This window comes from Amphiura filiformis, chromosome 10 (genome assembly GCF_039555335.1).
Source record: "Amphiura filiformis chromosome 10, Afil_fr2py, whole genome shotgun sequence".
In the NCBI taxonomy this organism is placed as follows: Eukaryota; Metazoa; Echinodermata; class Ophiuroidea; order Amphilepidida; family Amphiuridae; genus Amphiura; species Amphiura filiformis.
The window spans coordinates 67,177,853-67,192,007 of NC_092637.1; the positions used below are offsets into that span (position 1 = coordinate 67,177,853).

General features: G+C 40.4%; 2 protein-coding genes across 2 annotated transcripts in view; both read left to right on the plus strand.

The window, feature by feature from the left end:
* Positions 1-12,829, plus strand: part of LOC140162060 (probable JmjC domain-containing histone demethylation protein 2C) — a 66,629-nt gene extending 53,800 nt beyond the window's left edge. The window contains exon 5 of the mRNA XM_072185350.1: positions 12,672-12,829. Coding sequence (XP_072041451.1) covers positions 12,672-12,821 — 150 coding nt within the window. The 3' untranslated portion in view covers positions 12,822-12,829. The remainder of the gene's footprint in view (positions 1-12,671) is intronic.
* Positions 12,830-12,837: 8 nt separating this feature from the next.
* Positions 12,838-14,155, plus strand: part of LOC140162061 (uncharacterized) — a 123,467-nt gene continuing 122,149 nt past the window's right edge. The window contains exon 1 of the mRNA XM_072185351.1: positions 12,838-12,907. Within this exon, the coding sequence (XP_072041452.1) occupies positions 12,838-12,907 (70 nt within the window). The remainder of the gene's footprint in view (positions 12,908-14,155) is intronic.

Below are 14,155 nucleotides of genomic sequence, written 5' to 3' on the forward strand. Positions count from 1 at the left end.
CAGTAAACAGAAACATATTTAAGTGGTTTGAAATTTTGACCATAAAAATCAAAAGTTACACCCTTTACCGTGAAAATGACCATGTTTGTACCCATGCATGCTCCTAACATTTGTATCTAGAAATATGACTATAATTATCCATCAACAAAGAATACTTATTACTATAAAATTGCATTTAGGGTTGGCCTATTTTTGGCACTGCAAGTTGCAGGTAGGTAGTTGTTGAACCAGGAAACAGACCCCCTAGCCAGGCCCATAGGTGAAGGTGTGTTTGGCAAACCATAGACACTGCATCTATTGTACTGTGTGGAGCCTAGAGTTTCCATCTATCAACAACAAACTAGGGATCACCTACAATGACACTCTCATAATTTGGTACAGGGTGAATAAACAGTACTCCATGTCACCTTAGTTGTGGTCACATAATGTGGGACATACGCCCAGCGGAACTTGGTCTTATGTACCTCCTTTTCGTCTCCTATCTATGCCCCCTATAATGTTATTTACTCCTTCTCCATCTATCTAGGCCCCCTATAATATTATTTACCCCCTTTCCATCTATCTAGGCCCCCTATAATATTATTTACCCCTTCTCCATCTATCTAGGCCCCCTATAATATTATTTACCCTCTCCATCTTCTATCTAGGCCCCTATAATATTATTTACCCCTCTCCATCTTCTATCTAGGCCCCTATAATATTATTTACCCCTCTCCATCTTCTATCTAGGCCCCCTATAATAGTATTTACCCCCTCTCCATCCCCTATCTAGGCCCCTATAATATTATTTACCCCTCTCCATCTTCTATCTAGGCCCCCTATAATATTATTTACCCCTCTCCATCTTCTATCTAGGCCCCTATAATATTATTTACCCCTCTCCATCTTCTATCTAGGCCCCTATAATATTATTTACCCTCTCCATCTATCTAGGCCCCCTATAATAGTATTTACCCCTCTCCATCCCCTATCTAGGCCCCCTATAATAGTATTTACCCTCTCCATCTCCTATCTAGACCCCCTATAATAGTATTTACCCCTCTCCATCCCCTATCTAGGCCCCCTATAATATTATTTACCCCTCTCCATCTTCTATCTAGGCCCCTATAATATTATTTACCCCTCTCCATCTTCTATCTAGGCCCCTATAATATTATTTACCCCTCTCCATCTTCTATCTAGGCCCCCTATAATATTATTTACCCCTCTCCATCTTCTATCTAGGCCCCTATAATATTATTTACCCCTCTCCATCTTCTATCTAGGCCCCTATAATATTATTTACCCCTCTCCATCTTCTATCTAGGCCCCTATAATATTATTTACCCCTCTCCATCTTCTATCTAGGCCCCCTATAATATTATTTACCCCTCTCCATCTATCTAGGCCCCCTATAATAGTATTTACCCCCTCTCCATCCCCTATCTAGGCCCCCTATAATAGTATTTACCCCTCTCCATCTTCTATCTAGGCCCCCTATAATAGTATTTACCCCTCTCCATCCCCTATCTAGGCCCCCTATAATAGTATTTACCCCTCTCCATCTTCTATCTAGGCCCCCTATAATAGTATTTACCCCTCTCCATCTCCTATCTAGACCCCATATAATATTATTTACCCCTCTCCATCTTCTATCTAGGCCCCCTATAATATTATTTACCCCTTCTCCATCTATCTAGGCCCCCTATAATATTATTTACCCCTCTCCATCTTCTATCTAGGCCCCTATAATATTATTTACCCCTCTCCATCTTCTATCTAGGCCCCCTATAATAGTATTTACCCCTCTCCATCTTCTATCTAGGCCCCTATCCCTCTCCATCTATCTAGACCCCCTATAATAGTATTTACCCCTCTCCATCTCCTATCTAGGCCCCCTATAATATTATTTACCCCTTCTCCATCTATCTAGGCCCCCTATAATATTATTTACCCCTCTCCATCTTCTATCTAGGCCCCTATAATATTATTTACCCCTCTCCATCTTCTATCTAGGCCCCCTATAATAGTATTTACCCCTCTAGACCCCCTATAATAGTATTTACCCCTCTCCATCTTCTATCTAGGCCCCCTATAATAGTATTTACCCCCTCTCCATCCCCTATCTAGGCCCCATATAATATTATTTACCCCTCTCCATCTTCAAATCTAGGCCCCCTATAATAGTATTTACCCCTCTCCATCTCCTATCTAGACCCCCTATAATAGTATTTACCCCTCTCCATCTCCTATCTAGACCCCCTATAATATTATTTACCCCATTTCCATCACATAATGCATACATGCCGCCGTAACATTGACTTGATTGGTCACAGTAGCCATTTTGTGTCACAGCGCGTTGCGCAATTGCGCCAAGAAAATCGTTGGATTCTGCTCATGGTGGACCATATACTTCTGTTGAACAAGATCATTTAGAGAAAGATGGAACATGACATTGTCACCCATTTTACCTTTCCTGTATCATGCATCCTGTGAATCATGTTTCACCTTTATTGGATCATAGATTTTTATGATTGGATAGACTATAGCTAGAGTATTAGAGTGACATGTTGAGAGTATTAGTAGTGAGTTTGATTTATGGTTGGTTGTCTTGACTTGGCTAATCTGCTTGTTTGGATGGCATAGATGTGGTTAAGGTCATGTAAGGTGAACAGGATAGCATGATGATGATGGGTTGTGAGAAAGGGTTTGCTATAGTGTATGGGTTCAAAGGACTAGGATTGTGCCTGCCTGAATCATGTGAATCAATCTGAGGGCTTCGCATCCCACAATATAAGCTAAATAGTAATAAATAAATAAATAAAGTAAAAGATTACAAAATAGCATTACCCCCACCCCCCCCCCCCCCCTTCGTTTTTTGTGACCAACTGACCTCCTGTTAAAATACTGTTGCAGTATCCTATGGAGGACAACTCAGCAAGTACTAGGCCTACCAACAGAAACAGTAAACTGAAAATCAATTGTGCAGGGCCAAAGGGATATCAAATAATCAGGACTTTTCAATTGGGAAAAACTCAAAGATCAACCAAGGTGTGCTATTTCCCAAACTCTGAAGTGTTTCTACCCGGAAAGGTTGCCAATGATGCAGATCGATTTGGAACAATACTGATAGCCCCAGCCTATAGGCCTATATTAAATAGTAGGCCTCTTTTCCTTCTTTATAAGCCTTAGGCGTGTGTTGAACTGTATACAATTTATGCACAAATCAATTGTAGTCCCGGCCCCCAGGGGCCTGGCAATAGCGGGGTCCGAGCCGGGACTTGGCCGGGGATGGAACAGCTCAATGTGTCCCCGGAGTGTACGGGATGTAATGCCTCTCAAACAGGCCGGGATCTACCCGGGAGTGTACCCAGGACGTAATAGAAGAGTACTCACAACTGTGCGGGTCGTATGCAGGGAAACACTCATGGGACTTGAACATGGTGCCCGGGCTGGGGGGGGACTTGGCCGGGATGTACCCCAGGATGTACACAGAAATAGTGCCCTGCCCTCTGGGACTAAGCCGGGACTGTAACATGTTTGTAACAGTTTCCAAAATTACATCCCCGGGTAGGTCCCCGCTATCCCCGGCCCCCAGGGGGCCGGGACTACAATTGATTTGTGCATTAGCTTCATTGTGTGGCATCTGTATTCATTTCCAACCAGTAATTCTATTAACCCAAGTATGGTCCCTCAACCTTATCATCCAGTAGGTCATCAAGTTTGCTAGGATGAGAATCTGTTTGTGGTAATCTTCATGTCAAGAGCTCGACATGCATTGTTAATAGGCTAATGACTATCACAAGAGTTGATCCCCACAGGCTGTCCATAAGTTCAAAATTTTCTTGAAAAATTCAAAAATTTCAGAATTGTATATTATTATGACCACATTTGGAATCGGCATGCAAATTGCAAAATGCATTAAAATTCGTTTGGCGTTTCTTGAGATAGCTTGTGATATTTTGAGAAAATATCTCGAAACTTCCTTTTCTGTTGAAGCCTATAGGCAGCATGTAAAGCGTAAAAGCAATCTGGTCAGGCATCCAATTGGCATAGAGAGTAGGTCATCCATTCTGCTATGAAGGGAATGCACTTGTGGTAATCATGTCAACATGAAGTAGAAGATATTCTATCTCCATGTTGTCACGGAGCACAAGATGCATAAATGTTAATGGGTTAAGGCCATGTAGTGGAATTTTGTTGTCATCTTGCTCAAAATACACATAACTCAGTAGCTTAGCTAGGACTTTTAAGAAAGGGACAAGGGGGGGGGTATAAGGCATCTTTCAAGGGGTGGAGGCATTTGACACAACTTATGCCTAGGTGCTGACCAGGTCACCTAGCCAGTAACCCAACAAGTCAGGAATTGAACCTGGGACATAGTATGATGCATTGTGGGACACTGTCACCTTGAGATACATTCTTAATAGTGTAATGACATTCTTGGCATGCAAGGCTTCCATTGACATACACTAAATGTCTTGATAATGAGCTAGCTATAGCTTGATATCACCCTGCCTGATTTGATTTGATTTGTTCGGGTTTTGACAACCCTGGATAACCCAAGAAAGCCTCTAGCGAAGCTTATTTCCATTGGGGTCCATTTGAACACCGGGACGGGTTGGGAACAGTCAGGGGTTAACACCCTACTCTTTCCGAACTGGCTGCGAGATACATGTACAGGTATGGCTCTCTGTACACGGGACCGACGGCTTAACGTCCCCTCCTAAGGACGGAGTACTTTCATGATTCGTTTACCCAATTCTAAACGAACCATGGGGAGAGCGGAAGTCTGAATTTAATCTACAGAAGTTGCCAATTAATTTCAGACTGTTTTTTCCAAGTCAATATCCCAGCAAATCGCCACCGCCGGGAATCGAACCCGGGACCTCATGCACTAAAGGCAAGTACCCTAACCATTGCGCCACGCTCTCCCTGACTGCCCTATTGGCTGACTTTAACAGATTTTCCCAGTGAAAGCACTCAAAGCAGTCCCTTTTTGAAATTCATACTTCAATATCAACTCATGCCACAATGATCACAAGTTCAGAACGAGAACCACTCCCATCCATAAGCCATAATTCTTTACTCAATTTATATCGGATGCGCACAGATTTATATGATGATGGGATCGCGTCCATCGTGATTCTGTAAATACACACGCAAACCAGTCCATCCACAGCCATTGCATAAAGCACTGGCAAAACACACTCAACGTTTAATGTAGGGATGACCATCATAATTTCATGTTGTCCCTTTTGCTACAAAAGATTGTTTTCTGGAAAGAACTCATCAACAGAAGTATTTTGGTGGTTAAATGGTCAAAATCGGTCAAAAACTTTTCTAATTATGAATTTTCAAAGTTTCCCATTCTGACCGGTCATTGGAACGAAATAAATTGACAAAGTCTAAATATAGCAATTTGAGCAAAATTGGTATAAGCATATATTTACCTTTTATATTTCTTTATTTTAATATATATGCAAACATGAAACAAGCATATTGTGAAAGTATCAAAGGGTTTCTTATGAAATGGCACTTTACTAGTCAATAGCATTAAGTATTTCTTCAAACCGAGGCACTGAAATCATGCTTTTAGAAAACATTTGCCAAAAATCATCCATAATGGCCAAAGTGGCACAAAATCAAAAGTCCAGGTGAACTTTTTTTCCACAACAATATGCACTACACATAAGAAAAATACTAATGTACTACAAGGGATTTTCAACATAGGAATCCAAACAATCAAGTACGTACCAACATGCACAGCTTTATCCTGATATCACTTCTGGGGTTTTAACAAAATGTTTAACCTCTATTATGATTGGCAGCAGCATAAGATATCTCTTTGATAGCTGATAATGCCCAGCCATTCAGCAAGTGGCTAATAACAGACCTTGATAGGCTTGAATGAATACTGTCATGTGCTACAAAACCATCACATCCAGGGCCTGGTCACTCTATATGCTACAGAGAGCACAGTACTTTAACAATGGAGTGAAAGACTCATTATTGATTAGGCGCGTATTTTAAAAGTACAGCTCCTGTGCGTGTATAGCAGCAAGTCAGTGCAGATGGTATAAATATAAGAAAATGTTTAGGGTTGAGATCAGGTGAATAATACAACAAATGAGCATGAAACTTCACATTTATGTTCAGAAAGGTGTCTATTTAACATGATTCGAAAGGTGTTTGGAAATTCCAAAGGGAAGCTGGTGATTTAATTTTTAACTCGAGATCTACTTGTCCGTTTTTTTTCTTCCTTTTTACAGAGGGTATGATAGAGGTAATAACAACAACTCTGCCAAATTACAGCTCAGTAGGTCAAGGTGTTCACCTGATCTTTTTCATCTGAATATTTTGTGCCATTCTGAGCAGTGCTGCACTGGGCCACTGGCAATTAAGCGCACTGTGGCGATTGACCAATTTTGACTCACACTTGCAGAAAAACCAAATAAGTTATGATGCTGTAATTTGCAGGATAGTTAGGGACGCACCATTAGATACCAAGGGGGGGGGGGGCTGGGTAGTTTTTTGAAAAAAAAAATTTTGTCGCGCCATAAAAAAAAAAAAAAAATTTGCTCCACCTCAGACTAAAAAAAAAAATTTGCTCCACCTCGGACCAGAAAAAAAAAGATTTGATGTCAAGGTTGAAAAAAATTTGTCACAGTTAGTGAAGAAAAATTAACCTCATACAGCTTTTATATTGCAAAATTTTTCGCGCTTCGCGCGAAATTGCTCATTTTTTCATCAAGAATATTGATTTTAGCTTTTAACTGGTACGTATTTTGTGCGCATTTGTTTGTGAAAAGTTATTATGTGAGCCGGATCTATGAGTGAAATCACTTGATTCACTCTACTTCACAGATTTTCACCACATTCCACCCCAATGTCAAAATTATTATAGAAATCTGTGCCACATGACTGATTGTGAGCATATGTGTAGATCCTAGGGGGATTTTAAACCCCCCAATATTTGCTAGGGGTGGTCCATACACTCATCCCCAATGTTGACGCCTGTATGTGTGGTTTCTGACGAAATTAACCTAAATTTCGCGCGCATTTGTTCCACATTAATGTACCGTATTTCACCAGTTTAGCTTCAATATGCCACAATTTTTCGAGCCAAAAGAGGTTCATTTAATATACTTAAAGAAAATTTTTACACATAAAAATAATGATGTTTTTCGTGGCAAAAAGGTGCTACAAAACGTAAAAATGATTAAAATATGGACAAAATTTTACAACTTGACAAACAAATTGTTGAAAATTATAGGACTTTACGATTGCAAAAAAAAAAAATTTGTCTCTCCGATGTGTTGAAAAAAAAAAATTTCCTTCATCCAGGGGCTAAAAAAAAAAAAAATTGCTTCACCGAGGTGCTAAAAAAAAAAAATTTGTCACGACCCCAACTACCAAGCCCCCCCCCTTGATATCTAATGGTGCGTCCCTTACAAAACATAATTGGCATTAACATCTCCAATTTTTACAGAAAAATTATGAAAAATAAAAGAATGAGCTCAATTTAGAAATGTCTGTGCAAGCAGTGCACAGTTGAGCTCCCTGCATGTCTATGGGAGTGTTCTAATCAAGTTGATGGTTCATTGGTCATCCCTATTTAATGTCACAAACCAACTAAAGGACAGCATAGGTATTGCTTGAACTGGCTTTGCTGCTAAAACACTTTTGACTGAGATTGATGCTGTCTTGGTTGCATGGAAGTTGATTGGTGCGCGCAGGTACTGAATACTTTACACCTGTAGTATAATATGAAGTGTACAAAGTAGTGTTTTTTGTGTTGATATACTCTTGATCTTCAGAGAACCCAATGTTCACTCAGTATGAACTGTAGTCGTGTTCACATTTTGAGTTACACCAGGCGTATTAAAACTTACGCTAACATTGCTAAAAATTCCTACCGCATGTCCACACCTAGCCTACTTCTAGCGCTACGCGACTAGTCCCAATAAGCATTCACTTCTGGTCGGTGTAAACATAAGCTGCCACTTCTGGTGTTTGCGTGACCCTTTTCAATCACACGATAAGTCATTTCTTAAGTTCCAACCCCCCGAAAAGGTCAAACTTACACCGGGTGCCTAGCGGAACTTACACTGACCAGGGCCTACCGCTATTCCTAGCAACTTGCGCCAACTAAGTTTCACTGGGCGTACGTCCGACAATGTGAACACAGCTTGTATTGGGTGCAATAATACTGTCTGTGTGCATGTCAAATCTAGCATGGGTAAGGTTTCCATGTGTCAGTAATTGCAATCTATTAATGCCATGGAATGCCAGTCTGGCTAGCTATGATCAAGTTATGTGCCATCTTATCATAGATAGACCTAGTTCCAGTAACAGAGTATTCAATCTAACCATGTATAATATGTCATGTATGTAATGTGAAAGGTAAACGTGTCAGCCAACAGAAATGGGCTACCGTAGAATTCCGTCTAGAAGCATATGCCTCTAAACGAGGGTTTTTTAACGAAAGATATGAAAGGCCAATACCCTTCTCAAAAACATTGCAATAGATTGGTCTTACAAATATACATGTTTGTACAGCCGCCTTTATCAGTAATATAGTTGTTCAAACGTTTTTGTTGAGAGTGTCTGCCTCTTGTCTCTTGTGTCAAAAAAACCTCGTTTAGAGGCATATATATGCTTGTAGACGGAATTTTACGGTATTCCAGTTGAAACCCATACATCCTTCGGCTCGAGGGTCACAGACCCCAGCTACCCCTATGGAAGACATTACCTTAGCAGTCAAATTAGCTCAATCAATAAGGCATTCGACTACAATGCGAGATGTTGCGGGTTCAAACGCTGGCGGTGCCTAGTACGCTCTTGTGGTAAAATTGAATTAGCTTGAAATTCCCCTGGACAAGGAACTTACTGCTAATTGTCTTGTTGTGCCCCGTACGAAACTCGGGGAGCTGATCCTGGTTGCGAATGTTCTTTGTGGAATGTGTAGGGTGTGCGCTCTTGTAGCAGCAAAGTTGCTGATTTGTTGTTAAATGGTTTATGGAATGATGTGGGGCTGATAAGTGGTCAGCGACAACCTGTAAAGTGTGCTGAGGCTTGTGGATCAACGTCTAGGCGTTGTGCCTGTGCGTAGCGCACTATAAATCACTGCGCTTTAAATCACTGCGCTTTTACCTTAATCTCCCTCACAGGGTGTGTAGATTTCCAATGCAGTCGCCCATTCAGGTAACCCCATTTTAAATTTTTACTCCCTCAGTTGAAGGTTAAGGTCATGTCTTCCATATAGGGTGTATGGATTTCAACTGGAATAGCTCACTTGGCTGAAGATTGCCTATCCAATTGTGAAAAGTGTATGCCGGAGTTATACATAATGCAAAGTGTACTTTGTGTAGGTGCTATGCGGAGCTGTGTATGGATGCCATTTGATGATTATATCCATGATCAGAAGGTTAAATAAGCCTCTATAAATAAATTCATCAGGTTTGCAGAAATTCAGAATATTCTGTTAAATAAGCCTCGTTGTGTTCAGCTAATTATCTAGGCTTATATATTATTTTAACAGCACCCATACTGAAACAAAGCAACCAAAACAAAACAGTACAGCATCACATGATCAATATATAGGATACGCACATAGCTGTTCAAAAAAATCCAGTTAAAATATACTCTTGTGTTTTCTAAAATAACCCAATGGGTGCCAAGAGCAAACATAATCCCATGGAACACTCAGCTGCAACATGAATTTAACATACAATAGTCAGTCAACAACCCAGTTGAACGACCTGTAGGATGTCATAGCTAGCATCCAGCCTCAAATGGCATTACATGCAATCTATACTACAGTGTCTTGCATTATGAGTCAGACATAGCGTAAATATGACGCTATCCAGCGAAACGAATCGCTTGTCGCTCATGTTGCTGAACAATTTATGTGTAATTCTTTTGTATTTCACTGTTCTCAGCAACATCAAAAGTATCGAATATTGGAAACATTACGTCTGATTTCAGTTTAATGCTCTGTGTGGTAGCCATAGGCTTCAACATAAAAAGTCCCATGAGATATTGTCTCAAAATATTAAGACCTATATCTCAAGAACCACTGAACCAATACTAGGCTTGTTTGTACTCATTTTTAATGCATTTTTCATGCATACCAAATATGGTCTTGAAAATTACAATGCTGAAATTTTTGCATTATACATTTTTTTAAAACTTATCGTCTGCAATCGACTGGAGAGAGTTACATAGAGCCAGATTGGCAGTTATTTCTTCACCTGGGATGATTATGATGATGGGGATACAGGCTATAGAAATACAGACAATATATTGACAGTTGATGCTTGTGTATTATTAAAGCCTCAATTGCCTTACCAGATGTGATACATCACTGTATACATTAATGTGACATTGACTCTCAGAGTCATGATAGACTATGCTCAGATGAGTGTAAACCTTGAAAGATTTCAACCTCCAAATAAAAAAAAAATGTAGATATTATATAGGGTTTATGCTGTAAACAGCCTCAAAGCGCTTTACATTTATTCCGCTGTCATTAGAATATGTTGGAACCATGTTTGCTGCCTAAAAATGGCGCAGGGTTCAGTACAATGAATGTGACTACCCCTAACAGCTTTTTGCACCTGGATGAGATTCTATGTCACTGTGAGTTGTGTCCACAGGATGGTTTTACCAGCAAAAACCTCTAAGTAACTAGCATGTGCTTAGCTACGCAACATTTGATTTTCGTGTGGGGGTGGGGGTGGCTCACTAGTGATCAACCTCCCATGCCCTCCCCTGGAAATCAAATGGTGCATCCCTTAGGGTGTAGGCCTATAGGCCTAGATACTATTAAAGCACAATGATACAGCAAACTTCCGGAATGAAACACTGCAACATGTCCACATGGCACAAACCTCTCAAGTTTCCTCCAAGTGCTTAATAGGAAGTTCAACAAATCCCCCTTCATTTTGATATCTTGGGGATTTGAAGTGGTTCAAATCTCTATAAAATTTTATCCTCTCACCATAGTTGTCTTGGAGGTTCAAACTGTGTCAAACCTCTAATCTATGGTCGAAACCCCTGAGTGAACTTTCAAGGTTTCTATCCCTCAGAGTTAGTGCTTCTGTGTGGACATAACCATAGCCCATCACACCAAGTTCAGCTGCACTTGATTGTCTGCTTCAAGGTTTCTATCCCTCAGAGTTAGTGCTTCTGTGTGGACATACCCATAGTCCATCACACCAAGTTCATCTGCACTTTATTGCTTCCTTCAAGGTTTCTATCCCTCAGAGTTAGTGCTTCTGTGTGGACATACCCATAGTCCATCACACCAAGTTCATCTGCACTTTATTGCTTCCTTCAAGGTTTCTATCCCTCAGAGTTAGTGCTTCTGTGTGGACATACCCATAGTCCATCACATCAAGTTCATCTGTACTTTATTGCTTCCTAAATGTGCTATTTGTGCATAAATTATATCAATGTAATATTGATGTTTTACAGGCAGATGGCTATACAGTCAATCATTTAATAAAAGGACAATTGAATAATGGGTTATTCCAGTTGAAATCCATACTCCCCCTATGGAAGACATGATCGTAATCTTCCACACAGGGAGTGTAAATTTCAAATGGGGATATCTGAATGGGCGACTCCATTTGAAATCTACACTCCCTATGTGGAAGATTATGGTTAAATCTTATATAGGAGGTGTATGGATTTCAACTGCAATTGCCTAAATGTTAATATTTGATGTAGATGAAGTAGAGTTTTATCATGAAACCATAAACTTAATGGATAAAGACATGAATATTCTTGTCATCTTATATGCCCCAGTGAAATGTTGCTTTTATGTTACAATTATTACATATTCAGAGCAGAATAATTATACAGGCTCTGCATTACAGGGGTTGTATCCAGTGACATTCACACTTGGTGGGTTCAGTCTTCACTGACAATGTGTACGCATGATGGTTCCAATTGTGGGTACTTTTCAAGAAATGTCCGCGGAATTTTCGAGGACAAACATTCGCGATTGTCCAAATTAGGGGTGTTTTGGAGCAAAATTGTCCTTGAAATGAAAAATAGGGTGTATTTCAAGGACTTTCGTCCGCGTTTTACCGCTACAGTTTTGGTTATTGTCTTCATTTCCCCGTGAAATAGGTGGGAAATTCAAAAGCGTCCTTGAAATGGTAAAAATAGGGGTGTTTATTTCGGAAAAAATGTCCTTGATTCCTTGTGATAAGGGGGTGAAATGAAAATGCGTCCTCAAAATGATAAAAATAGGGGAGGTATTTGGGGCAAAATTTCCTTGATTTACAAAAAATAGGGGGTAAAATTGCTGCAAATGTCCTCGATTCCCCGTGAAATAGGGGTCATTTTCAAATCCTGGAACGGTCATACGTCCTACCTTTAAATACAAACTGAACCCACCGGGCATTCACAAAGGAGGGGGTGGAGGGGCACTTTTTGTCAGTCAGTCAAGGAAAATGCACCCAGTCGGGGATTATGGATCTACCAATTTTGGTGAGCGAATGGAGCTGACAATTTTTGAGCAGTTGGGAGAATCAAGACCCTGGCCCCACTTTTGAAACCTGTCTATGCTACTGGTTGTACTCATGTACAACCCCATCACCACCACCACCTTGTGACCAGCATACAGCACATGCATGTAGGCCTAATTTTGTTGTCTTACTGTTTATTGTTTTTTGCAGGAATTAGTTGTGATGGATGATACAGTATTAGAGAGTCACACAGAGAACCCTGCACATGTCCAGATGATGTTCCTTGATGATGGTAAGTTGCCACTAACAACCCCCAGGGTGGGGAAGGGATGTGTTTATAGGGGAAGGGGGTTGGTCTGAAGGTGAACATGTTTTGATGGATGATACAGTATTAGAGAGTCACACAGAGAACCCTGCACATGTCCAGATGATGTTCCTTGATGATGGTAAGTTGCCACCATCAAACTCCAGGGTGGGGAAGGGATGTGGTTGTGGGGGAAGGGGTTGGTTCGAAGAGGAGCATGTTGTGATGGATGATACAGTATTGGAGAGTCACACAGAAATCCATGAACATCCAGATGATGATCCTTGATGCTGGTATTGAGTTTTAATTAACTCATCACCAGCCAACCCCAGGGTGGGGAAGGGATGTGTTTATGGGAGGAGGGAGGGGGTTGATTTGAAGTGGAACATGTTGTGATGGATGATACAGTATTGGAGAGTCACACAGAAATCCATGAACATCCAGATGATGATCCTTGATGCTGGTGTTGAGTTAATTAACTCATCACCAGCCAACCCCAGGGTGGGGAGAAGATGTGTCATGTGTTTAGGGGGGGAGGGAGTTGTGTCTGTGGATTGTCAACTGAAGTAAATTTGTTGAGAGCAGTGTTACTGTTTCCAAGAATCTTTAGATTAAAACCCCTCCATGTATCTCCTGAACCATCAATGAAAATCAGATTCATGCCATTGCCTTCTCCAGAAGTTGTCAGATAAAACACATCTGTTGTGGTAGGACTACATGTAGCAGCCTGCCACAGCCTTATGACCCAGATGCATAATTCACATACTGACAGGCCTTACATATATTCACACACAAAGCTACTTACAGATTTACAGAAGCAACACTTGGCATAACTGAATGCATCAGTCATGTTAATTAATTTACAAACATGTTGAAATTCATGAAATCGGAGGAAAAATCATGACAAATTGTTGAATTTGGCAAATTTCTAGGGGCATATGCCTATCACCATGGTAACAGAGCACAAGTGGTTAAATCCATGATGTTTTTGCTTTGACTGAAGTGTGCCACTTTAGTTGTATGCAGTGTAGCCAAGGGATATGAGTCTTGTAGGATAAAATACTGGCTGGCTGGCTGGTTGGCTGGGATTCTATAACATACATGCTCATCTGTCAGGGCGCAGTTCTTTCAACTTTCAAAGCACAAAATGACAGAATAATGTTCTATTGGCGTAGAGACAAACCAAGTAAGGCTGAATGATCCTAAATAATCACAGCTTGAAAAATCTGAAAAAAAAAATATGTGAAATTTTTTTGGCAAATAAATTTTTTTTTTGAATGTTTCGGTCAATTTGAATCTACTTTGCCCAAAAAATTGCTATTTTTATTTGCATGTTCAGCTAAAAAAAACCTAGGTTGGTACGATCTACAAAACCTCATACCCCACCGGT